This window comes from Labrus bergylta, chromosome 1, assembly GCF_963930695.1.
Source record: "Labrus bergylta chromosome 1, fLabBer1.1, whole genome shotgun sequence".
Classification (NCBI taxonomy): Eukaryota; Metazoa; Chordata; class Actinopteri; order Labriformes; family Labridae; genus Labrus; species Labrus bergylta.
The window spans coordinates 28,383,041-28,408,095 of NC_089195.1; the positions used below are offsets into that span (position 1 = coordinate 28,383,041).

Consider the following 25,055-nt stretch of genomic DNA (forward strand, 5'->3'; position numbering starts at 1 on the left):
TTTGCTAGTGGGCCTGTAGAAAAAGCTATGATTCATCAAGCTAGTTGAGTAATTAATTAATTACCTTCATACTGCAATTTCTCTGAACTATTTTTACCCTCCCTGCCACTCCCTAAACAATGCAACAAGGATTCAGATTGAAGTCATTAGTAAATGAGGTCTGTTTGTCTTAGCAAAACAATTAAAATGTACACTCCATAGCTGTTTTCAATCAAGTGATTATGACCATTTCTAAAACATTTCAAGACAGCCTGCCTCTGAAATTGTCCCGAGATGCTTATTCACATGCCTGTAACTATAATGACTGACATTTATAAAATTGTTTTGTCTTGATTGGTTGAATTCACAAGTGGAAAAGAACATACTGGTGAGAAAAAAAACAATGAAGCAGCTTCATTATGTGCACAAAGAGCACAAGAGTCACTCATCGGTTGCGTGACAAAGATGAAATGTGAATATTTTCTGCTGCATTCACACGTTGGCTCACCCTGACTTCACACAGACATTTCACTCTGGGATTTACAGAGGAAGTTGGGTTGAAAAATTCAGCTGTGTGTGTTCACACGTTCAGCCAAGATTTGTGCGTTGTGTGAAAATACCACCTGTTTTATTTTGCAAAAGGAGACTTGTATGAAAAGCAAACAAACATGACTTCATGATCTCAGGGAAGGTTTGAGGAGGACCTTCGACAAGGTTGGGAATCACAGCAGCAGCAGAACTAAAATATTCCTTCCTGTTTGTAATCTATTTCATCCAATCATCTGTTTAAGTAGCAGATAAAACTTAAACTTTCTTACCTAGAGGGAACAGATGAGCCGAGATCGGAGTATCCGTTTGTACGGGTCTCGTCGTCTGGACAGGGGCTGCTGGGAGTGTAGTCTGGTTCCTCTCCTTCTCCGTAGTCCTCAAACTGCTCCTCGTTCAGAGAAGCTGAAGAACGTGTCGATAGGTCGGATGTTACAGAGATGCTTGTGTGACCAATTCTTAGGAAAAAACAGAGAGAGGTCTGTGGTGAAAAAAAAAATCATTTCATTCTTCATTTTGGTGAATCTGAAAGGAAGGTAAAGGAAGCCATGCTAAAGATCTCTCATATTGATAATAACAAATGTAGCCTCTAGTTTATTAGCTGCTATTTGACTTTAGGTCTTTCATAGACTATTGGACAATACAGTGAACACAGTGGGGAGAGGAATAATGCTCAAGAGGACAACTGGCGGTGGCCTTAAGAATTTGGCTTTTAATTTACATTAATGAATCCATATCTTAAATTTTGAGTCTAAAAACAAGGAGTATAATCAGATGCAGAAAGACGTATGTTTAGACACTGTGAGTCAGACAGGAGCAGAAATAAAAAAGGATGGGACTGTACTCACTTCTCCCCAGGGTAAAACAGATCCCCCAGTACGTCTTCCTTGTCTCCCGGTCTGATCGGCCCGTCTGATGTGTCTGACCCTTGGGTGCTTTCCACGGCACTGTCTCTGTCTGACTCCCTCTCCCTTCCCTCGTCTACCACCTCCTCCTCAGGCTCGTCCACCTCTCCCGGGAACAGCTGGCACTCAGGGACAGGGTCAGGATAGGCCCGTGTGCACATGATGACCGGACACGGCCGCTCCTCCTCAGCACCCTGGAGGAAAAAAAGAAGGTGAATGAAATAAATACATTAACAGACACACTCAAATAATGTTCTATTGTGGCTGTTTGTGTAGACAGTGAAGTAGACAACATTGAACATTCTTCTCTATGATAGATGATTTCTGAAAATTATTTCAAAATATTTTTTAGTGGTTTAACTCTTTCTTTTTTTTTTTACTTTACCCTTTTTAAGTATTTCTTTTTCTGATTAGCCTCACTTCTCATGAAAATGTTGTCATGAACCTGCACATTAACACGATGTTAACCAAATAAGGCTGAAAAGGATCAACATTTGACACAGCTTTGAGGTGTGGAGTAAATTTGATATCCCTACAAAACAGAAAAATGTGAGTACATTTCTTCATCTTTACATAACGGAAGTCTGCATTAGAACTAAGGTTGTCCGAATTGTCAATACTTTGAAACTTTTCAATACCTCCTGATTTGAACAGATATAATATATTTTATTTTAATCATCAATAGTATCAAAAATGACTAAAGCTTGAATAAAAAAGAGACTTCACTTAGATTCAAAGGCCTGCAGTTACTGACGTTTCTCAAGTTCCTTTTGGCTTTGTATCATAAAGATGCTGAAGTTATGTCTATGTCTATGGGTTGCTATTTAAAAAAAAAAGAAGAGGAAAATACTGTATTTCGCAGGTCTATTTCATAACAGGAGCATTCATACTGCAACTCAACAACAAACACATTTTTCAACGTTTCTGCACCGTTTCAGTAATTTTGCAAATTGGCCAGTGGGCAGGAGATGGCTTCCAGTTTTTGGGATTTAAAAAAAAACAAGAAATCTCCCAGTATTGGGTGCCCATGACTTGTATTTTTGTTTCTATTAAAATTGGCATCAACATTGTTTGTTATATACTGGTATCGTGTCAAAGTTTAAAGTTCTGGTATCGTGACAATCCTCATTGGAACAAAAACCTTTTTTTTCAGTTTAATGAGATCAATGCACAAATAAAAATAATTGCAAGTATTGTCATTTGTCAGTGTCGAATGGATTCTTGTTCATGACCGATTTATCCACTTAGTAAATTCCTTCACTGTGGGAATGGTCTTAAGTTGACAGAGGAGGTCTGGGGGGCTGTAGTGGGTGGGAAAGAGCAAAGGGTCGAGGTCACAGGGCTACGTCTAATTTAATTCTTTAACGGCTCAAATCCAGTCTAATGCAACAGAGAACAAGGACTTATCTCAGCATGACTGAGCGGCTGAAGGAGGAGGGCAGGTGAAGAGGTAATCTGGGAGGGGGAGAGAGCAGGGTGACTAACACAAAGGTGGAGAGGGAGTGAAACGGGCAAGGGTGGAGGTGGGGAATAAAAGACAAGAACAGAGCTTCTAACAAATGAGGAGAAGACTAAGATGGCACATGGAACAAAGCCAGAAGGAAAGGAAAGGGATAAGTATAAGTACAGTGTGAGGTGAGATTAGACAAGAGAGAGAGAGAGAGCGCTGTAAAGAAAGATGTAAGAGAGGCTGAGAGATAATGGAGTAGACTGAGGACAGTCAGGTCAGTATTAAACAAAATTACAGACCAATCAAAGAGCTCAGCCTGAGATTCAGGCAGCTCTCTTCTCTCTCCACAACACACATAGACCATACATCCTGACCTTTCTACCTCAAAGCTCCAGTGATGTAAAGATCTTGGCTGTAAATGTTAAAATCATATGCTGACTTTAGAAACCAGGATAAGCCCGATTCCCAATTATGAGAAAACCGATTTTGCTACCTGGAGAACTCTGAATCCTGTAGCCCTGCATACGTCCTACTCTGGCTTCTGACAGCTTCCGACTAACTGCGCAGGCCTCAGCCAAAGTGACATATCATTTAAACAGACACGGCGGTGGCAACAACAAAAGCCTCTTACAAAGGAACTACGAGGAAACTGAGTTTTGTCTTTCCCATTGTTGGAAATCAGGTGGATTCGCCTTATCTGGAACACAATGTTGGCAGTAGCCACATTGCTGCGGTTTGTGTTGTAAAAAACAAACATCACAGGCGCCTGCACAAACTAAATACAGAAATCAAAACCCGAGATACTTATATTTAGCATGTAAACAAGGAAATGAATCACCAGGTTTCTCTGTGTGTATGTAAATGCAATGTCCTGAATATGATCAAAACGGGGATAATGCGCATCATAAAAAGCTACTGTCTGCATCAATGTGAAATAAAATCAAATCTCTATCTAGATTAGCTGGAAGTAAGTGGGGTATACATCAATGTTTGACAGAAAATCGTTTTTTATCCTGCACTACAACGAGCCAAATGCAACAAAATTTCGTTCTTATCTGCACTGTAAAGTACAAGTTTGAATGACAATAAAGAAAGTCTAAGTCTAAGTCTAAGTCTAAAACAAATTGCTTCATTCCTCTGTTAAATTCATTTGATTATCCTCATCTATTTATGAAGACAGACAGAAAGAGTCTGGGTGGGATTGAATAGTTGAAATAGAGTTTAAAATGTGTTTTTTCAATAGTGTTTCTAAGCATCATAGTGAATGGAAAGTCATGAGAGAAAATGCAAAGTTGGATGGAAGTTTCTTATGTGAAAGCTCATGAATGGATGAACAGAAAAATGAAGCATAACCGCCTATAGAGACGAATATCTTCATATGAAAAAAGGGGATGTGTTAAAAAAAGGATGAAGATAAAAAAAAAAAGTGTGAAGATTTAAAAAAAAAAATACATGACAGCTAAAGAGGTTCTGTTTACAGCTTACTGCTCACATCCAAACAAAGCATTCTGAACTGTTTACATCCCTCACTTAAAACCTAAAAACAACAAAAACTATGCGTGCCTTTATTAAAACTAAATTAAAAAGAACCTATTCAACTCAACCCGAGGCTCTGTTCTGTAACAAAGAGCCAACATGGGGGCTGGCGCTGAGTCACGCTGAATAATAGGAAGGATAAAGGTCTCTTTAGCATTCCTCAGACCCGTCCCCTTATTTCCCTGAAGCACAAAACGAATCAGTGTGAGGTAGGAAAGCAGGGGCAGACCCCCCTCTGTACGGCACCAAAACAATTCAAGAAACTGAACAAGCAAACACTGCTGGACGTATGACACCTGTTGTGCTCCTTCCCATGAAGAGAGAAGTTAACTTATTTAGTTAGCCAATGAATAAGTACAGAATAAAGGCCTTCAATATGAGCTGTAAAAAGGTCAGATAGACTTCTCGTGCAACACATTCCTGTTTGTTGAAAAGAGATCGGCCAGGTCTCACCCCGATGAAAGCTTTTCTGACATCTGTAATTTCAGGCAAAGACGCTGATCAACACTTATATCTTACAGTGTGTGCATTTTTGAGATAGAAGAGCTTTGCAGTCTGCCAATAGTCTCAGGTGTTCTGACGAGAGTGTTTGTGTTTCTCTGTTTTCATTGCACGCCTATCTGTGTGTGTGTGTGTGTGTGTGTGTGTGTGTGTGTGTGTGTGTGTGTGTGTGTGTGTGTGTGTGTGTGTGTGTGTGTGTGTGTAGTTTCCTGCTCCAGAACAGCCTGGGGTCTGCAACTGCCAAAACATGAGCCTGCAGTGTGTTTTGAGTTGCTTGATTCCCCAGAGCACAAACACAGAGATCCTGCCAAACAGCGTCCAACCTGCCGCTGGCTTGAAGGAGAGGACGCTAAATTCTGCTGAGCTTTTAACTGAGCTTTTAACCGCCTGAAGCCCGACACATCTTCACATCATCCTTTGGCCTATGAAGGATTCTTGGTATAGCATAACTAATGTATGCATGGAAAAAGTCTACTCAGAGATTTTGTAACACAAACTGACTTGTGAGTGTCTGAGCCTTTCTGCGTTTAGTCGTAGTATATTTGTTTTACATGATGGTATTTTCACATATAAACAACTTTCACATCAACAATGAATCTATCGTCATTGCGTCATGAACCAAACTTTTTCAATTTACAAAAATATAATAATATGAACCTTGATTTCAGTACAAATTCATGAAAGAAACGTATGAATTAAAAGAGAATACTCTATTCCTCTTTGGTCATTGATATTCTCCATGGATTCAGATGAGCTAGAAGACCACTACTAGACATGTGCAGAATAGTAATGTAAAAACTATACATCTTCATATCTTTTCTCAGCACAGCATGCGTCCTGTCGAACATCATTTCTTTTCATATTGCACTTCTATATTAAAACAGGAGGAGGATTCCTGATCCCTCTCCGAGTCTGTAGCTGCAGGGTCTGACCTAGTTATAATACAGACCTTCTATCAGTTCTTTCTCGTGTTTCCTCCCAACCTCCCAGGTGAGACTTAAATCAGGGAAGAACGAGATTGAGAGAGGAGAAATTCAGGTTGACAGAAAAAGACATTTGCTGTGTGTTTGAGTCTTGTAATGAGGTTTTTTTTTTTTTGAGGAATACAATATGAATGTGATGTGTGCGACCATATCTGTGTTAACACAAACTAGCAGCCATATGTGTCAATGCCCGCTTTGTCCCCTTCCCCGCATCAGCCAGTCCCTGTCCAGGTGCTGTGTTTAAAGCTGAGCTGAATAACTCCACTGTGACAGGTCTGGTTCATGCCATTTATTACATGTCATGTCTGCGTAAACGAAATCTGGGAAAAAAACTGGTCAGCCAAGATATACTAGGTAAATAAAAGGTTGAGCAGCAAAACTAGTTTTATGTGTCAGCATAGAAAGGCTCTAACAAAGCCAGGCTCCATTGGCAAATGATACTAATGACATGCTCTGCAGCTTAAAATGAGAAGAAAAGAGTTAGAAGGACTGAAACTAAACAGGAGGGTCACTTGTCAAGAGGAGAGAAATAAAGAAACAGCAGAAATGCACTTTAAACAAGCACTGTTTTATATCTGTGCTACGACTTGGAAATCCACTGGAAGTTACAGTAACATGGTTTAACCTCCTGATGAACTTTCAAATCAGCTTGGCACCAGCTGTGCATTGATTGAAGCTTTAATAATATATGAGTTATGACAACATGTTGACACAGGCCGGAAACTCAAAACTTTGAGCAATGCATTTGTCTAGCTGCAGTATCTTAAGCAACACCATGCAAGGTTATGGTGTTAAAATTATGTTACTTGTGTTGTTTCAGTTTCAGGCTACAGTTGCCAGGGTTGCCAAAAAAAAAAAATACAAAATATGTTACAAAATATAAAGTCTGTGTTAGGTAAGAGGAAGATTTAGAACAGAAGAGGTGAGTGGGAGACAAAAGTGCACTGAGAGAAGCACTGAAAGTGTATCTCTCCCTCTCTCAAATGTTTCCAATTCTCACTTTTTATATTCACTTCTCACCTGTAATAAAGTGTCAACAGATCCCAATACCGACACAGACAGTCGAGTTACTAAAAAGTGATTGACTTTTTAAAATGGTATTTATGAGAAATTATATGGAAAACACTAACAAGAAAACCTTAAGGCTTTAAGTAGACCAGAGACATAGACCAGAGTACTCGGGAAGTGACCTGGCACCTTTCCTGCCACCAGACAAATTCCCATTATGGTGCGCACAGCGACTTGAACCGGCGACCCTAAGGTTGCCAACCAAAGTCCCTACAGACTGAGCTACTGCCCCCAAACGTTACATTAAGGACAGCCTTCCTCGGCAAAGGGTCCGTGCCTCGTTGCATGTTGTCTTGTAATCTAAAGTAACTTTTGTGCTGTAACTTATAAAAGTGTAAACATGCAGTTTTGAAAAGAACAAGCTAAATGAGTTCAAACTAAATGGCTGTAAAAAGCATTTTACTCCTGTTTTCAGAAGCTAACAAACAGCGCCTGTAAAATAAAAGTGCACGGCATGCAGAAAACAGTGTGTTACAGGCGGAGTGACATGAACTAATCACTTCCTGAAAGGCCAATTAATTTGATGTTAGTGTTCAATTTAAAACTCACCAAAGGCCCAATCTCGGGTTGAATTACAACAGTATTGTTGCAGCAGTCATTAAAAAGATGGACTCTCGATCCAGCTCTCCTCGCACTCTTTTTTGTCCACGCTGAGTGCTGGTCAATACCATTTTAGTGCTGAACAAATCATTAATCTGCCCTTCTGGCACAGCGCAGAATTATGTGCATGACGGTGCATTTCAGGGCCCTTTCTTCCAAGTGTAAAGAGACGTAGAGAAATAAGCCAGTAGAGGGAGATTTCCATGTTTTCTGATGTAGTTTCATTTGTTAATCAGAAACTTGCAGAAACTTGTTTTTGACTTTTGCAGGATTTTGCATGAAACAGCACAGTTATGAAACAAATGAAACAGAAGATAATTCCATATAAATCAGTGAAAAAGACAGTCAAAAGAAGAACCTATTCTAATTCATGATCTGCATTTGATTTTTTTCGCATTTGAAATTTGAGCCTTCCTCTGATAAGAGTTATAGAAGTGTAACTATAGACTTTAAATGTTTTTGGTTCACTATCTATAGGAATAATTAAGGAGCGTTTTTGTTGCATGTCATTTAAGAAAAACTAGATTAAAGGATTATAAAGCACAGGTGTTGTTCCTGTTGTGTACTTGTTATTTATCAAGTAAACATGGCGTTGCTGTGTACAATAATGCAAAACAAGTGTTGTGCAAAAGACTGAGATGACAAAACAAAAGATGGAGAGCTACATCCGTGTGGGCAGGGTTGAGCTGAGCAGAAGACATGAACAGACATCGACTGGATCGATCCCCACTGATGAAGCTTTGATTTAGTGTGAGTCAGCAGGAAAGGGACTGGAGGATGAAAAGGAAAGAGAAAGTGAAAGGGGGGGAATAAATAGAAGATGGATCAGGGGAAAGGGGGGGGGAAGAGAAGAGAAGGGAGATAGGAGAGAGAGAGAAATGCAGCAGAGAAAGAACAGCAGTGTTTGTCAGACTGAGCTCAGAGAAACAAGGCGTTTCTCTGCAGAGGCTTTACATCTCACTCTCTCTCTCTCTCTCTCTCTCTCTCTCTCTTTGTTCATTTCATCCTCTCTTACTCCTCAATATTCTAAGCCCTGAGCTCCTCAAGTGCTGCCACCACAGAAATATCTACCTATAAAGTGACTTGTTTGATGCCTCTGCTTTGATATTCAGTATTTTGACTGTTATCAGTGGGTGCTTTTGTCATTCTCAACCTCAGATCCCACCTATGGTAGAAAAAGAAGCTCTGAGTCAGGAGGGCATAAGAGGTTTAAAGAGGTTTCTGAAGTCAGACACACAAAAAAAAAAATCAGGAAGGATACGTCAAATTATTAGATTTTTCAATCAACCGAGTCATTCATAATAAGAAAAAGCACAAAAAAAATGTAACTAGTGGCTTTTCATAAGAATAAAACTGCTGCTTTATTCCATCATATAAGTCATTAAATAAAATATTTGTATACTTTCAAATCAGCAGCTAACTAAGAAAACAAATAATCGGAGTAATTTCTCATGACAATCACAGCGTGTTGCACCCTTCAGTGCAAACAAACATGTTTTATACAGTCGTCACCTGCTGAGAAGTGGTTCAATTAACCACATGTTCTGTAGATACCCTGACAGGTGAACATAAACACTCCTTTATTTTGAGTACGTGCATGTTTCTGCAATGAGCGTCAGCGTTATCCAACCCTAACAGTAAGCAATATTCGTCCTACGCATTCACACGCTCACACATTACACAGAAGGGAAGTAATGATGACTCATAACTCTGAACATTTTGTTAAGTCAACACAGTGAGAAACTAACACTCTTCAGCAAATGAGACACACACACACACACACACACACACACGCTTGATAAACACCTGAGACTCCCCGGTGTGAGAGCGTTTAAATAAAGCCTCTCTTCCTTCCCGCTCATTTATCTTTAAGTCAAAGCGAAGAATCAACAACAGACCTTTTATAGAGCGGCTTGACACACACAACTACACTTCTTTAAAAACATGACGGATAAACAGTCTGCACACAGCTTCACAAACAATCACACATACACATATATTCGTTTCCACCTGAGTCTCTAGGGAACCAGGTAGCTGATTGGATTACCAGGAATGCCGTGGCACAAAGGACAATGTAGGGAGGGACTGGATCAGCACACTGGAGACTGTGTGAGGGTTTCTAAATGAACCCATTTTACATACACACAGGAAACCCCAAGAGGCCTCTGGGTGTGTGTGTGTGTGTATTTATGTGTGTGCTGGTGTTTTCAGCTGTTAGTCTGTATCTTCTGCAGGAGGAGAAAACGTCATTGAGAGGCACGGAGGCAACTGTGGCTCAACCTGACTTCATTGGGGGGGTTTTAAGAGGTAAAAATGTGGATTGAGGGAGATTAACCCCCAGATTAGGATTAAGAGTGAAGTAAAGGGTTAAAACGAGGTTGTGGTGACAGTTAAGGTTAGTGGATAAGAAATGTCAGAAGTGTTTCCAGCTACATCGCATGTGCGTGTGTGTTTGTGTGGGTGGGTGTGTATAAACTGTTGGCCTGTTAAACAAGGACAACTTGAAATACATCCCTTGATTACAAGTCATTACTGTGTTCTTCTGCATAGTTTGTGTTCCCGTGTGTCTAAATTTAAACAGTGAAAAGCGTCTTTAAAAACAACAGAAATCTTGAGAACATGGCAAGACAATTTAGCTCCATTAGTTGTTGATCACAGAGCTGCACCCAAAGCAATCATTGTCTCCTGCTGACAGCTGCTGGTGCACGACGTTCAGACAATGCTCTTCAGAAGACAGTATGTGTGTCACTGTGTCAATGTGTGGATGTAGCAGAGACACCAAGTGAGTGTTGAACCAAATAGCTGTTCTATTTTATCTAGCCCCATGTAGGACTACATGTCATATATCTTTAAAAAAATTAAAGTCAAGTTTATACAGCAGCAGGACAATTCAAAGTGATTCACAAAAGATGTCAAACTCATCAGGACAAAGGGACAAACAAGGAAGTAACTTATAAGGCCATATTATTGGCATATCTGCAGCGTGGTGTCCTTTATTCACCCGTCAAATTAAGAAAAAATCCAAAATCTATCCATCAAAAAAAAAAGATAAAAATAAATATTATAATGTAATGCACTGAAGGAACTGTCACACAGATGCAACAGGTGTTTGGGTTGATAGTTTATTTGCACTCAAGGTGTCAACAACCTGTTCTGTTTTCTCAAGTCTCTGCCAAAATGTTTGAACAAAAGCATGCTGCGGCTTTACTTCAAAACAAGGAAGTAGAAACAACCTGCAGGAGTGCATTGCGGTAGAACAAAGATAGAGCACTTTCGACCTCGGTCTGTCTCCTGCAGTCAAAAGTGTTCTTTGTTCTAACCCAAAACAGACCGTGTGATGCAGCTCACTGGGGCTGCACTAGAAGTGGGATAAAATATCGATACAGTTATGGTTATTCTGACTTGTGTGATGCATTTATGATATTGTTGGGGCAAAATCTCAATATTTAAATTATAAACAAGTATGGCTCTACGATCAGATTTCCCTCACACTTTAACTCATTGCATCCTCACTTCATGAGTCCTCATGGTGGTGCTTGAGACTTGAATGCTTGAGGGTAGAGTGAATATACTTAAATTGACAGAAGTCGAAGTTGACAGGAGGATAAAAGGAGAAACAGAAGACAGCGGGATAATGTCACAAAGTGGAATAATTGTTGGCCACATATCGCTTAATGTACGGCATCATGACTTACACTAAAGGTTCAACCTCGAGGCCTATAGTCAATGATTTTGAGTATTGATTTAAACGGCAAACGACACATTTCCCCTCTGACACTATAAGTCCCTGTGAAACACAACTTTGAGAGTACTGAACTGATGCGTTGTGACCTATTTCCACCTCAAACAGGTTAGAACCAATCACACGATAAAAGGCGGGACATAATGTTGGGATTCATTTTATTGGATTGTTAGCTTCGACAAAGCTTTTTAATTAGTCCAAAAACTAGTATACACCCCTAAGTGCAAGTCCTTTAATGCAGAGATAGGACAGTGGATAGAGTCAAAAACCAAGGAGAGAGAGCGGGGAAAGGGAAAGGGGCCATGGGTGGAAGTGAACCCGGGCCTACTGCTCGAGATGAGGGTCTCACATGGGACGCGCGCCCTAACCATTGCGCCACCAGCGCGCCCCAAAATACAATTATTTTGATGTAAAAATACTCAGATAATACTGAAAATATTTGGCAGAAAATGGCAAACTGAATTTACCCAGTTTTAATCCAGCGTTCTTGAGTAATATGTTCATTTGCCTGTTATTTTTTAAAACTTAAATTATTAATACCAAAGGGAAAAAGAAGGCTTGAACCTAAAAAAAATGGCTTTTTTACTTGACTTAAATATTTTATCGATTATCAAATTTGAGGTCTACAGTCCACTGACACAACGTGTAGCTCCTTCAGGTTTCCCATGATTAATCACCACTAGTTTAATCATGGCATGAAGAGAAGTTGGACTCATCCTAATGGAAAAGCACAACAACACCATGACTCACACGTACCAGCACAAAACGCTTAACAACTCTCTGTCTCACTCATTGTGTAAGTCTGTCGTGTCTGAGCCAAAGTGTGTTCTGTCTACGTGTAGAACGTCCACTCTGAAGCCATCAAGCTCATGACCAGTGAAAAAGAAAAGAAAGCGTCTCGCTGTCTTTGTTAAACAAAGTGCATTGTCTTCTCTTTAGCGACTTTTTGACAGCTTCGTTGCTCTTGTCCGTTGAATGAGGGTATTTCAGTTGCAGACCCTCAGCAGGTGGTCAGGCCACTCGCTGCCTCTTGTCAGCTGTTGCTCGCCAATGTTGTCATATTATTGTTGTTTTCTATGTTAGAAAAAGCTTACATAATCTTCTAAATGTAAAAAAAAAAAAAATAGAGCTTCTATAAAGGACAATATTTGGCTTTAATGCCACAGCGCATTTGAAGGTGTGAATGTTTTGGTTTAAAGTTTGGTCTGCAGATTATTCTTTCTTCTCACTCAGTTTCAATGTATTAGAAAGCACAAAAGAAATCACAGTGAGGAGTGACTGTTTTACCTGGTACGGATTAGCCTCCATTCATCCAGTACAGCTCAGCACTGCATGCTAATCTAGTTATTCTAGTCCATGGTGTACATACTGTGCACGGACTAAGACACTGGGCTCAGAGTAAGGCTTGTTTAGGTACTAAATTAAACGAATGGAAAAAGCAAATGTATTTAACAATATACAAAATAAGCAAATAATTTGAGTGGATAACAAAAGTCCTACGGGACTGTTTTTGGGCTCTGGGACAATCATTAGAGAATTTCCTTTTGGCGGAAGAAGAGTAAATCTCATTACGTAATGTCCAGTCACAGACCAGCAGCATTCAAAACCTCGGCAGAGTCTGACGTCACATGTAGCTATTGAGAACCGCACTAGACAAACAAAAACTCGCCTTCTGTGTTTCTATTCTTGGAGTAATGAATGAATATAAATAGTACCCAAAGTCAGTATCAGTTGTGTTGTCAAGATCAACTTGCATTAAACATTTTTATGTTTTTTTCAATTTGTATTTGATCTTATGATGACAGTTTTGAGTTTATAGCAATTTAAAACATCTAAAGCCTTTCTTTAGGAGTTCTTCTTCAAGCCAAATGTATAAATAACTTCAGCATTACACCTCTAATTTATGATATCCAATATTGTGGTTCAATACACAATGGGACTTTTTGGTTATAAAGAAACATGCTACATACTTGAATAACTAGAATAGCACTTAAAGTGTGAAGCTTTTGGTCTTTCAATCTTTTCAATTCAACTGAATAATAATAATAATAAAGATGTAAAACACACATTGAAAACTGGAATTACAGCCTGCACTGTCCTTCATTAAAGTAAAATACAATTCACCTGTTGTTCTCACATTGACAGTATACTGCACACTTTTAATCACAACATCTCTACAGCTACCCTGCCCTCCAATTAATCCCATTACACTCAAGAGATGTTGAACCAAAACAGAGCCAGCAGCGACTGATTCAGGGAGACAAAATAGTAAGAAGGGATACAGGATAGCAGAAGTGACAGGACGGTGCAGTGTGATGACACAGAAGCCAACAGCTGAGCAAGACAGACACGCAGACGAGGAAGCTGTGAGGCAGGGTCAACTGCATGCAACACACATATACACACACACACACACACACATTCAAACACAAAGTGGGGGACAATGGGCTCTGCACAAGCTCTTCTTTACCCACCAGTCTCCCCCCTTAAACTCAAAACTATCTCTGCTTTTTTCCCTTTTTGTCTCAGTAAACCGCTCACGTCTCCTGTGGAGTCGTGTCTGTGTATTGTTCTCATTCTGTCAAAAATAATCTTTTTCACACCCCGTTTTCAGCCGGTTGGGTGCAGTCTGGATGCTTTGCTTACCCCGTTTACTAGTGAGGAGGGGAGTCCATGGTCAGCAGTCCTCCTCGATCAGAACGCCAAACCCTAAACCACTGAAGTCATCCACTCGCCCTGTTCACCAGGGCTAAGTCCGCTACCTTTGCTTACACACAGAAACACACACACACACACACAACACAGGTGTTCCCTTCAAAGGCGAGGTTAGGAGGAGGAGGAAGCGCCGGGATAGTCCAAAGGGTGAGTCCCTGTTAGTGGTATAATCCAAAGAGAGGCAGAGGAGCGGAGCAGGATGTATCGTTCACTTTAAAACACAGCACTGGCTGCCTGGCTTCTGCAAGAGCCTGTCTGCCTCTCTCTCTCTCTCTCTCTCTCTCTCTCTCTCTCTCTCTTTCTCTCTCTCCGTTACACACACACACACACACTCACAAATACACACAAGCACAGACTCTGGACCTTACTCTCTCACACTCTTTCCCTCTCTCCCTCACTGGTTCGCCGGCTGACTTGCATTCACACAGTGAGAGCTCAGATCAGGCAACAGTTGTTGAATTCATGGCCCCTCCTTCCCCTCTTTCCTCCTTCCCCTTTGCGGATGGTTGCTTAGCGACTAGCTTCTGTGGGCGTGGCTTGTGAGAGTCCTCACATTGCTGCACACTCTGCTCTCGACTGCCGCCCACTCAGGCTATATTTGCATATGAAGTCCTGCCTGCCTCTGTGTTGTGTCCCTGCTGTAGGAGAGGGCAGAGCCTGTGTGGGCTGAGGAGACGGGGAGAGGGGGGATGGAGGGGATTGTTGTCACTTTAACCCAAACAGTTTGTCTTCTGTGATGCAGCAGATTTATCAAGACGGGTCAGAAAGAAAAAAAAACGTACACAATGGAGGGGAGCAAAGAGGGGAGGAAGCATTAGAGAGAAGGGGAGAGGTGATGTTGTTGTGCATTTCACTGTCAAATTAGTTCAGAAAGTCACTCTTATCTGCATGAGTTATTTCAAAACTGAAAAAAGCAATCAAGCTGAAGCAAAAACTCACTTAACTAATAAGTCAACCAATAGAAAACCACTTCTGAACAAATCAGAAATCGTCAGACGGGGATATAACCCCCCAGAAAAAAAAAATCAACTTTTTTGGGCTTCAGGCGAAAATAAAAAAATGGATTAATATATTTTTTAAAGGTTTAATTTTGGGCTTTTGATACCTTTTATTTCAGAGAGAGGAGAGTGGAGGACCATGGCCTCAGCACTTGGGGCGTGCACACTAACCACTAGACGCCCCAGGAAAGAAAACTTTCTGCCAGGTATTTCTTTTCCTTGGGTTACTATGTTGACAGTCTGACTACGATAATAAAAAGTAACAATTTGAGAAACAACTTCTGAGACCGGACCGTCAGCTGCAGTTGAATGCAGATATCTGATTAAAGATTAAATCATAGTGAGATGACTGCCAAAAGCATTCGGGATTACGTTCTGGCACTTTTACTTGCCACATTTTTTTTTTCTGCATACAGTAATTGCCAGTGAAATGCTGGTAGACGATACACAAGAACTACAAAAAATTATACAGAACACTTCAGATACCAACATCTGGTCCCACTTCTACAGATTCTGTGCAGAATTCCAGAAATCCTTTCAACGCAAGAAAATCTGTTTGTTTTTTCATGTTGTAAAAATAGGCCCGGGCACTTGCTCAAATACCACAAAAAGTTTGAATTAATCACATGCACAACATTTCTACCAGAGGTATTCTTCAGGAGGTAATTCAAAAGTTCAAAAATGATGCCCTGAAGAAGAACTCTGGGTGTGATTGTGATGTGTGTTTATCGTCTTCCTCAGTCTGATGTTTCTGCACTGCCCTGCACCTACGTGATGTGCGTGTAACTATCTCCTGTTTCTATGTTGTAGGAATGAATATCACTGGTTTTGGACTATTTTTTCAGACAACTCAAAACACTTACATAGCAGACTTTAATATAACCTTTTTACAATCCCCTCCACTTTAATGTTGGTCATTTTGTTGCAGAGTCTATAGTTCAGAGGTGAGATCTCATAAAGAATCCTAAGAAAAAAGGCTGCCAGTTCCTTTTACTGCTACATACAAGAAAAACTATGATAATAATTGTAATATCATATTTTTCTTAAAAACTACTTTTTGTCAGCGAAGCAGTTCCCCTAAATGTCCAACTAATTTAGCAGAATTTAAACTCTTGCTGCCCTTAAGCATAAGCAGATAATTTTATTCCTTAAAGAACGTACAGAAGTTTAAAATAAAAGTAGGGAAAGCTTCTTGGAGTGGGCTCTCCACAATATTTAACATCATTCCTCTTTATACTCTCATCCCAGCGCTGATGTCTGCAGTGCATTTCAATCATCTCTCAGCTGCCACTCCATGCTTTACTCCACACTTCTATTCCAGTAAGAGGCAGACCAGGCTCTCTTATCAGAGTCAGAGATACAGGAAAACAAAATGATGCCAATAATGAAAATCCAGTATTTCTAATTACAGCTCCAGAAATGTGAATCCTCGGTTTTTATGATTGTTTTTGGCATTAGTCCATGACTACTTTAGCTCCATGACTATTTTGAATATTAAATAGTCATGAAGCTATTTTGCAATCCAGAAATAGTGTATCATATTGAAGTTTATTCAGATATACTCTGATGAACTTTACACTTCATAATAAATTCAATGTTCATCCCCTATAAGCAAAACAATGTTAATGCCATGCACATTAGCATGATTGCACAGCAGGGCAGACTGAACTATGGTAGCAGCATGAGCAAACGCCAAAATACCTGTTTTTGAGGATGATACATTTACTACACACTTTCAGATTGCAATTCTGCAGCAGCGCTGTAACGGAGCCCCAAACTGATTCCACTACAGTGCACTCACACTGTACACACACTCTCAGACATGCACACACACACACTCAGCACTGTTTTCCTCTGCTGCCTCCACCCATCCCGTCTCACTCCTGTAACGCTTCTTTTAACTACCTCTGATTGCGGTACAGAGGTGGGATCTTTTTGTCCCCTCATTAGGCCTCAATGAAATTCATCATCAGTGAAGGGGAGATGTCACAGGAAAAATATCACACCTTGGACGGGCTAATTATCCAACTACTGTATGTTTTATTGTGAATTAAGTTTATTGCTACATCAAGGTATTATCATATATCTTATAAATATGTTTCTGTTCATTAGCTAAATAAGAATTGGGGGGGAATAATCAGTTTGTATGATAGAGAGGGAGCATAATCATAAAGGTATGAGATAGAAAGGTCATCTTATTCTTTATCATGTGTTTTGGTGGAGATGTGTGCGAGTCTGAATCTGTTTTATGTTCTTGTTTTCACTTGCATTGTGTACACCGTACAGAACTAACCACAACGTGCTGGAAATGATTGATCAGATATTTGGCTGTGGTACACTTCTGCATTATTCTCCCTGAGTGAACGAGCTGCTATAATAATGCTCTGCCTTAATATGTTACCTGAGAACTTCCCTGACTTCTACATTGCTTTTGTCCTACTTATGTTTGAAGGGCCTATCCCAGACTGTGTGCAGATATAAATCACACACTCCACTGCCACCATAACAAATCCCCTCTGATCTCTGAGCTACTTCAAATAATAAAGAACTCTATTTGTTTTTCGTTTTTTTTTAGCTTTGCCCTGCTTATGTTTTGCCTAATATATTATTATTGTGCCGTCTTTAATCCTCAATATACCTTACCATTAGAATTTATATTTTTTATTTTATCCACTTAATTTCATTATGCATGTCTGAACATTTATGCAACATTTCAGGGAAGCCTGCCCCTGAAATTGTCCAAATGTCTTACCCATACTTGCCCTTTACAGTGTAAAGTTTTCCCTGTCAGACAGGTGTCAGGGGTGGGGTCTCTGATGGGCAACACCTGATGCTTTAATGACCATTTTGTCTTTTGCGTTAATGCTCCTTTTTTTTTGGACATCAAATAAAGAGCAGAGAAGAACATGCTTGGAAGCAGAAAAGAGAATGAAGCTGCTTTATTACGTGCACACAGATTACACCAGTCGCTCACTGGTTGTGTGTTGAAAGTCGGGGTGAATTTTTTAGCATATGTGAAAACACCATTTACCTTTTTTTTTTTTTTTTTACATTAAAATCCTCACAAAATCTCCTATTTTCGTGTAGGGTCAGCTGTGTGGTGTTGGGTCAGGTTTCACCTCGTCTCATTTTAGTAACTTGACTCAGCAGCTTCTGGCAAGAGCTGACTTCAGATGAGTCAAAACATAATCCTGCTAAAATTACAAGGAAATGTCAGAGAACTTATTAAGTTGCTATTTCTGTCTCTCCTCAGCTTGTTGCCATATTCTCAGTGTTTCAGTGTTAATTTCATGACTCACACTCTGCCTGCTGCTTGTGTCCTGATGCTTGATGTAAGTACTCTCATGCTGATGGAGTGATGAGAAACGAGGGAGAGGTGGTGATAAAGGTTAAGAGGAGAAAAGAGATAGGATGCCAAATAAAACCCAATTACGTGGAAAGGAATGCGCCCTTCTTGTAGTCTCCTTTCTTGCTCGCTCCCTCTCACTCTCCTTCTCCGTCACTTCTCAAGGATGTTGGCCCGGGCTCAGCCAATCGCCTGAGGCTATTTGTTTATGTGCAATTTGTTAGAGGGCTGGCCTCTTTCCTTCTTTTCAAAGAAGCCATTTACAATTCTATTCATGTCTACCTGCCTCATTCAGACGGCAACACATAGTTATGGAACAAGGGCCGGGGTTTTCACTTGGTGCTTTCACCAAGTGTTAACACATTTATGTTAATGCTATTCAGAGAGGGCAAGACGTTATTGCAATTCTTTCTTTCGGAGGACAAGAGGAGGTTGAGAATCTACATAATACTCTTCAATGATGAATGGACGCAGGGCTAATACAAACCCAAACACTCCTTCTAAAAAAATCCTGCACACAAACAGTGGCATTAAAGACGCAAACGTAACAAATGTGCATGTTGCAGAGTTCAGCTGAAACAGCTCAGTGGGGATTCTCAACCAGCTGCTGGGGTTCGCAATGCAGCAAGACGAATGATAGAGAGGAAGAGGGTGGGGGGGGAGAGATGGATGAAGGGAGGGAGAGAGAGCGAGACCCTACAGACTCAGAAAGAGAGAGAGAGAGAGAGAGGTGAGCAGAAGGAGCTCAAAAGAAATAAATGAGGCTCTTCATGGGGCAGTGGGTTGGTATTTAGGCATAGTGTTGCGAATGCCAATAACTCTGTTGCTACTTTTGTAGATATGCAGGCATGCCTGCTAATGAGAAAGAAGATCTTATACTTCCTAAGCATGCTCTGTGAACGTGCACTCATGCACTGCCACATGTAGGCTTAATGTTTTGTTTTGACAGTGTTGTCATTCACAACTTGACCTTGTTACGGACTATTTGGCCAGCACTCTTCAGCGGTTGTCCTTGAGTGGCTCGGCCCCAGTAACCCTTGTTTTCAGTGCTGCACACTGCAGCTGATTCTACAGCCTAATTAATGCCTTCGGTGCTCCTGCATGAAATACTTCCAGTCACCCCATCCATGACATTATTCACAGGCTCAAATACTGTAAGTGGAAGAGTGGTGACACATTCAAAGACTTCACTTTTAGATGCCATGTTCATCCTCTATCGTTATAGTGAGTTAAGGTTTGGAGGAGTATTTTTGAAGCTGAGGTCTGGTAGACAGCCTGAAATCTGACAGCATGCAAGAACTAACTGCACTACATTGTGAGATCCACTATGATGACAACGAAGGTAGTGGAGGCGTCAAGAGGATGGGGTCATTTAGAGTTTGAGCGAGAGGCCTGAAATCTGCAGCATCATTCCTCCACCAGTTTGCTGGTTTTGACAGAAAAAAAAAGAAGTGAGACCATGAATAAATGAGTCTGAGTGTGTGTGACTGAAAAATGTCGAAGAGGAATTTGACTAGACAGGAACAGAAAACACAAAAGTCAACTGGGAAGAAGATAAAAAATACATGGATGCCTCATGCAAATGTTAATCCTGTGTCACAACCTCACTACACTGGAATGAATACACATGAACACACACACCCTGCACAGACCAACCCAGGAGAAAAACAATAATATATCATAGTTTTCCACTTATAGACTATGAATACATATAACAGAATTGTAATGTTGAATTGAAATACAGTACTGAATGTAAAAGGTGAACCCTTCCTTCAGCAGGACGTACACATCTATCTGTTACTGTATGGCTGTAATATGAGTGAAACCAGGCCACTGGGTTAGTGATGCCTGCAGGGAAGACTCACACATAAATACGTGGAGGTATTGATTTCTTTTCACATAGTGAGAACACATGTGCCTATGGTGGGACAACAATAATCATTGTAACTGTAATTAATGACAGAAAGTAGTCGTGTACACTTACATTTAAACTTCACTAAGTGAGGAAGACATGAACTTGTATAAATAAAAGGGTCCTTTGGCGGACATCAAAAAGCACCACATACAAATAGTCACATACACACACACACACACACACACACACACACACACACACACAGACACACTGACTATAGCAACACTCTATGAGCTGATGATGCAAAATGTTGCACATATTTTCAAAGTCAATTGAAGAACAAAGTGATGTTTGCTTTGCAGCAGAAATCTAAAGATCTCTGACCAACCAGACCATCAGGCTCTTCTGTTTTTCAGAGAGGGCTCAACAGATCAACGGGGCCAAATTTGTTTGAAGCCCTCTGTCTGAAATGTAGCCTTGTTATTATGTGATTGCATGTATCTGTCTCCTCCATCTTAAAAAGAGATGGGTAAAAAGACACATGGACTGCACACACAGAGTCTCTTGTGTCAGTATGCTGAGCAGGCCGAGCTTACAAGTGACTGACAACAGATCAAAGCCTGATGATCAATACACGAGAAGACCATCCATCCATCAAATCACTACCAGACAACTAGGACGGGAAGTGACAGAGGGATCAATGAGAAAGGGAGGAAGAGGAAGAAAAAGACAAGCCTGATTTCAAACATGCATCAGGAGGGGAAAATAAAGGAAAAGACTATAATGTGGTAGAGCAAAAGGTAAACAGAGAAGAAGAAAGTTTTGTGTTTAGACATTACAACAACATTCAAAACTCTACACATTACATCAGAAGCCCCGGTATATTTGAAATTCAGAGGAGAAAAAGTGTGACAGAGCTTCAGTAGGAAATGAGGTTTTCAATGGAGGTGTTTATTTCCTCAATTAAAAGGTTACAGTGGTTAAGGATGTGAATGACACTGGAACAATGCAACTAGACAATGGCCGCTAATTAGCCCGACAGACGGGGGCTAAAACACTGAACCATGAAAGAGGTTATTTACCAAGGTCATGGAATGAAAAGCACTTTGCAAAGAGAAGAACAAACACAAGACAGCCAAAGAAACAACACAGTTGATTATATATTTGAATTTACAAGTGGGGCCACTCGACAGTTATTGTACTTTTAAAACCATTTTTAAAGCTTTATAGAACTTTACAACTTTTCAAAGTACAACAAGAGACACATTGTACTCAAACACCAGCATGGATACTCGGACTTGCAATTTAGAACCCCTATATCAAACATCCACAATACAACTATTGAAGGTGCTGAACATGTGATGAACTAAATGTTATATAAACCTAAACCGCAGCATTTAATCTTGCAGTACTACTCATGCGGCGGGCGCAAAAAGCATTGCAGCAGCGTTGTTGTTAAAAGACACCTGGGTGCTGACACATGAGGCAAACATTCACACCAAATGTCTCCTTTCTTTTCACTCACAGTTGTCGTTTACCTGGAAAAAGGATTAGAGCCAGCTGTGAGGTTATAGTGTGTGTCTGTGTGTCCGCCCCCTGTTGTGACACTGTGGAGAATAAAACCTGCTGAAACACCTGTTGAAACCGTTCATGCAACGTGTGAACTTCCTTTATGGCTGCGTCGTAATCCTGAGTTTATGTGGGAAATTGGCTCGTAAACTTGCTACATACACTGTTGGAGAGAAATCAGAATAGAGATAGAAGCATCCTTCATGCATTGGATTCAACTGGGAGATGATAGCATTATCGAGGTTTCATACTTTTTGAGTGAACAATGCACAATTGTGTCTCTAGAATATTTGCATGCGTGGAGTTGGTATGCTCCATCTGCAGTGCCAAATAACTATGCTCATTTACAGAAACATGTAAATATTATGCTTGAAAATATTCCACTTTCTTCAAACAATGCAATCCCTTAAAGGTTTATGCTCATTTACAGTCAGTTTTGTGACTCTCCCCCGAGTGTGACGCAATGCCACAACTCCCACTGTGAGTGGGAGTGTGTATTTCTCTGTTGTTTATGAAAGGGGGAAGCAGAGGGAGAGATAAAGGGGAAGAAGGAGGAGGCAACCATCCAGCACTGAGTCTCTGTGACAGCGTTTCTATTCAGTCCTAACATCACAGGACAATCAGCGACCTAATTAAACAAACAGAAAGAGAAAGGGGGAGCAAAAAAAAAAAAAAAAAATGAGAGTGAAAGAGAGGAAAGATGAGGGGAAGAAAGGGAAAGTGATGCTAGTGGAAAGAAAAGTATTGGGTGAATGCTAGTGAGAAAAACAAAGAAGAAAAAACGGGGATCAAAGAAACAAAAAAGCAAAAGAGAGTGAGGCAGCGAGAGAATCTAAAGAGCTGGTGGAGAAAATCGATGATTAAATCAGGCAAGGCCCAAATAAACCATGAGCAACAGAGTAGAAAGAAAGTAAAGTAAGAAAATGGAAAGAGGAATGCTAAAAGGAGGGTAGTGTTATATACACCGGCCTTCAGCTACTTAAGAATAAATGCTGGCTCAGATTGGGAGAGAGAGATAGAGAGAAAGAGAGAGAAAGAGAGAGAGAGAGAGAGAGAGAGAGAGAGGCAGAAGTGCTGTAGCAAGCAATTCAGATTATCCACTTTAGGAAGAGGAAGACGAGGTCTGGACACTAATTGTGGCTAACAAGAGAGACAGGCAGGACAACAGAGCTTTTCCCAGACCTCCAGCAGGAGTCAAGGGAGATAACAGCGGGGACGGATGACAGCAAATTATGGAGCGAGGGACAGAAAGTAAGAGGGAGAGGGTTAATTATTTTATTTAATAATAATCAGGGCAAACAGATGGCACAGGGGCCTCTTTTTTCTACCCACTGCAAATACCCAGTGATGTCCTTCCTTCTGCAGGCCAGCAGAGGAGCATCAACAGAAAAAAAAAGACTCTGCTGGACACCAAAGTGAGACCAGAGCAACTTTTACATTTTATTTTTATTTTTAAAGATTTAAGACATTCAGGACCTGACATGATCTGTCCTTGCTCTCTTCATTCATGCCTCACACAGGGAGAGATATGTCCATATCTGACAAATACTGGAAATAGGCCATCAGTGTCAGGGCAGATGCCTGCTTACAGTGTGCTGTTATGGTGACTGTACTTTACCTTGTACAAGAAGGTTTCAGCAAATTAAGGGAAAACATAATACCGACAACAATTGAAACTCGGCTCATCATGAACAAACACATCAACACAACCACCCGCTTTGTGTTAATGCCCCAAATATAACACACAAGGACCTCAAGGACCTCAGTTGTTGATGGTTATAAACGACTTTACACACAGCATGGGTGACATCACTATGTCACTACTATTATGACTACTCCTAGACTATGTCCATGTTTTACTCATTCTAAGGATAAAACACTACAAGCTCTCTTTTCAGTTTGGGTTGTGAAACTACCGCTATGTCCCTTTTGTATTAACTTAAAACATATGCACGTTTTATATTCATGTTGAAGACATGGCTATTGAATGCACAATAATGTGATGTGCTCAGTACTATGACTCTATGTTGTTCATATAAAGGGCATATCATAGCTGTGCCAGTTAACATGTTGTCTGTTCTGTCTCGCACAGAACAATGACAGAGGCAGACACTCAGTCAGACAGAGAAGTTGTTTGGAAATAACAGCTAAAAGTGATGGCAAAGCAAAGTGTTGAGAGGGGTGTTATATATATCCGGAAGGGCCGGAAGAGATTACACAAACACACACACAAACAAGTTGAAATGGATGAGGACACAACATCGACATTAGCACAGTTTGTGCTCCAGATTTAACACTAAAATATGTTGTGAGTGTCTTGCAGAGTAGAACAATGTTCATTTGTCTTTCCTAATCTAACCACAACAGAGCGTCAATTTGTGCCTACATCTTCCAAAAAGTTACAAGGCACAGTTGAAGAATTATTCAGTTTAATGATTTGACATGATGGTTAAAGTAAGTTTTAAAATAAATACTTGATGTTAGGAAAAACAGAAAACATTTTTGTTCAATATCACCGCTATGTTTTGTCCCTCTTCTTCATATTCACTCTAATAAATATATTATTAAGGATAGGGGATGATCAATGATGGGGCCCTATATGACACAACTGAAGGTACAAATTACATTTGGAATGTTTTAAGTTTTAACTATTGCATCCTGACTATAAAATGCGGTTCAGACAAGACGACTAAAGTGATTCTTTTGAATTGGACAGGCTTTTTTCTGTTGCCCTTCTCATGGTGTTATGGAAAAGTCTGAGGCAGAGCAGCAGCAAAGACCCGGCAGAACAGAGAAAGCATCAATGACAACAGAAATGTCTTTTGCATTTTGGTCACTAAATATACATAATAGTACTTTCAAAGATACACATGGCATAAGCCCAGACGTTAACTAGCAGCAGGAGAGGATACCTTACAGAACATACACAGGGCACACTGCACCAAAAGTAAGCAGAGAAATACACCACTTTTAGTTCAAGACTCTCTGAGTATAACCCCTAAATATAATCTATTAGCTTCCTTATAATCAAGGAAAAAAATATAGGTATTCAACTTCAAGTGTGGTTGTGTGTCTGTGTAAAATCTCATTCCTCATTAACTCCGCCCAGATGTTGCTGGCAGGAGGTGACCTCTATCTACTGACAGACGGTCTAGACCTGTAGCAACACGAGACACACACACGCACACACACAAACACACACTCACACAGGGACATACAAGTGAGTAAAAGCCTGCTCAAAGTCAGAGTAAGGTCATGTAAA

General features: G+C 40.4%; 1 protein-coding gene across 3 annotated transcripts in view; it reads right to left on the reverse strand.

Moving 5' to 3' along the window:
- rab11fip4b (RAB11 family interacting protein 4 (class II) b) overlaps window positions 1-25,055 on the reverse strand; it is a 53,770-nt gene that overhangs the window by 14,122 nt on the left and 14,593 nt on the right. For 2 of the 3 annotated variants that reach the window (XM_065958242.1, XM_065958251.1), the window contains exons 4-5: window positions 1,374-1,624; window positions 798-983 (exon numbers count right to left, since the gene is read on the reverse strand). In XM_065958242.1, the coding sequence (XP_065814314.1) occupies window positions 798-983; window positions 1,374-1,624 (437 nt within the window). Of the gene's footprint in view, window positions 1-797; window positions 984-1,373; window positions 1,625-13,956; window positions 14,461-25,055 lie in introns of those variants that run through there. The other variant, XM_065958256.1, reaches the window with a different exon arrangement.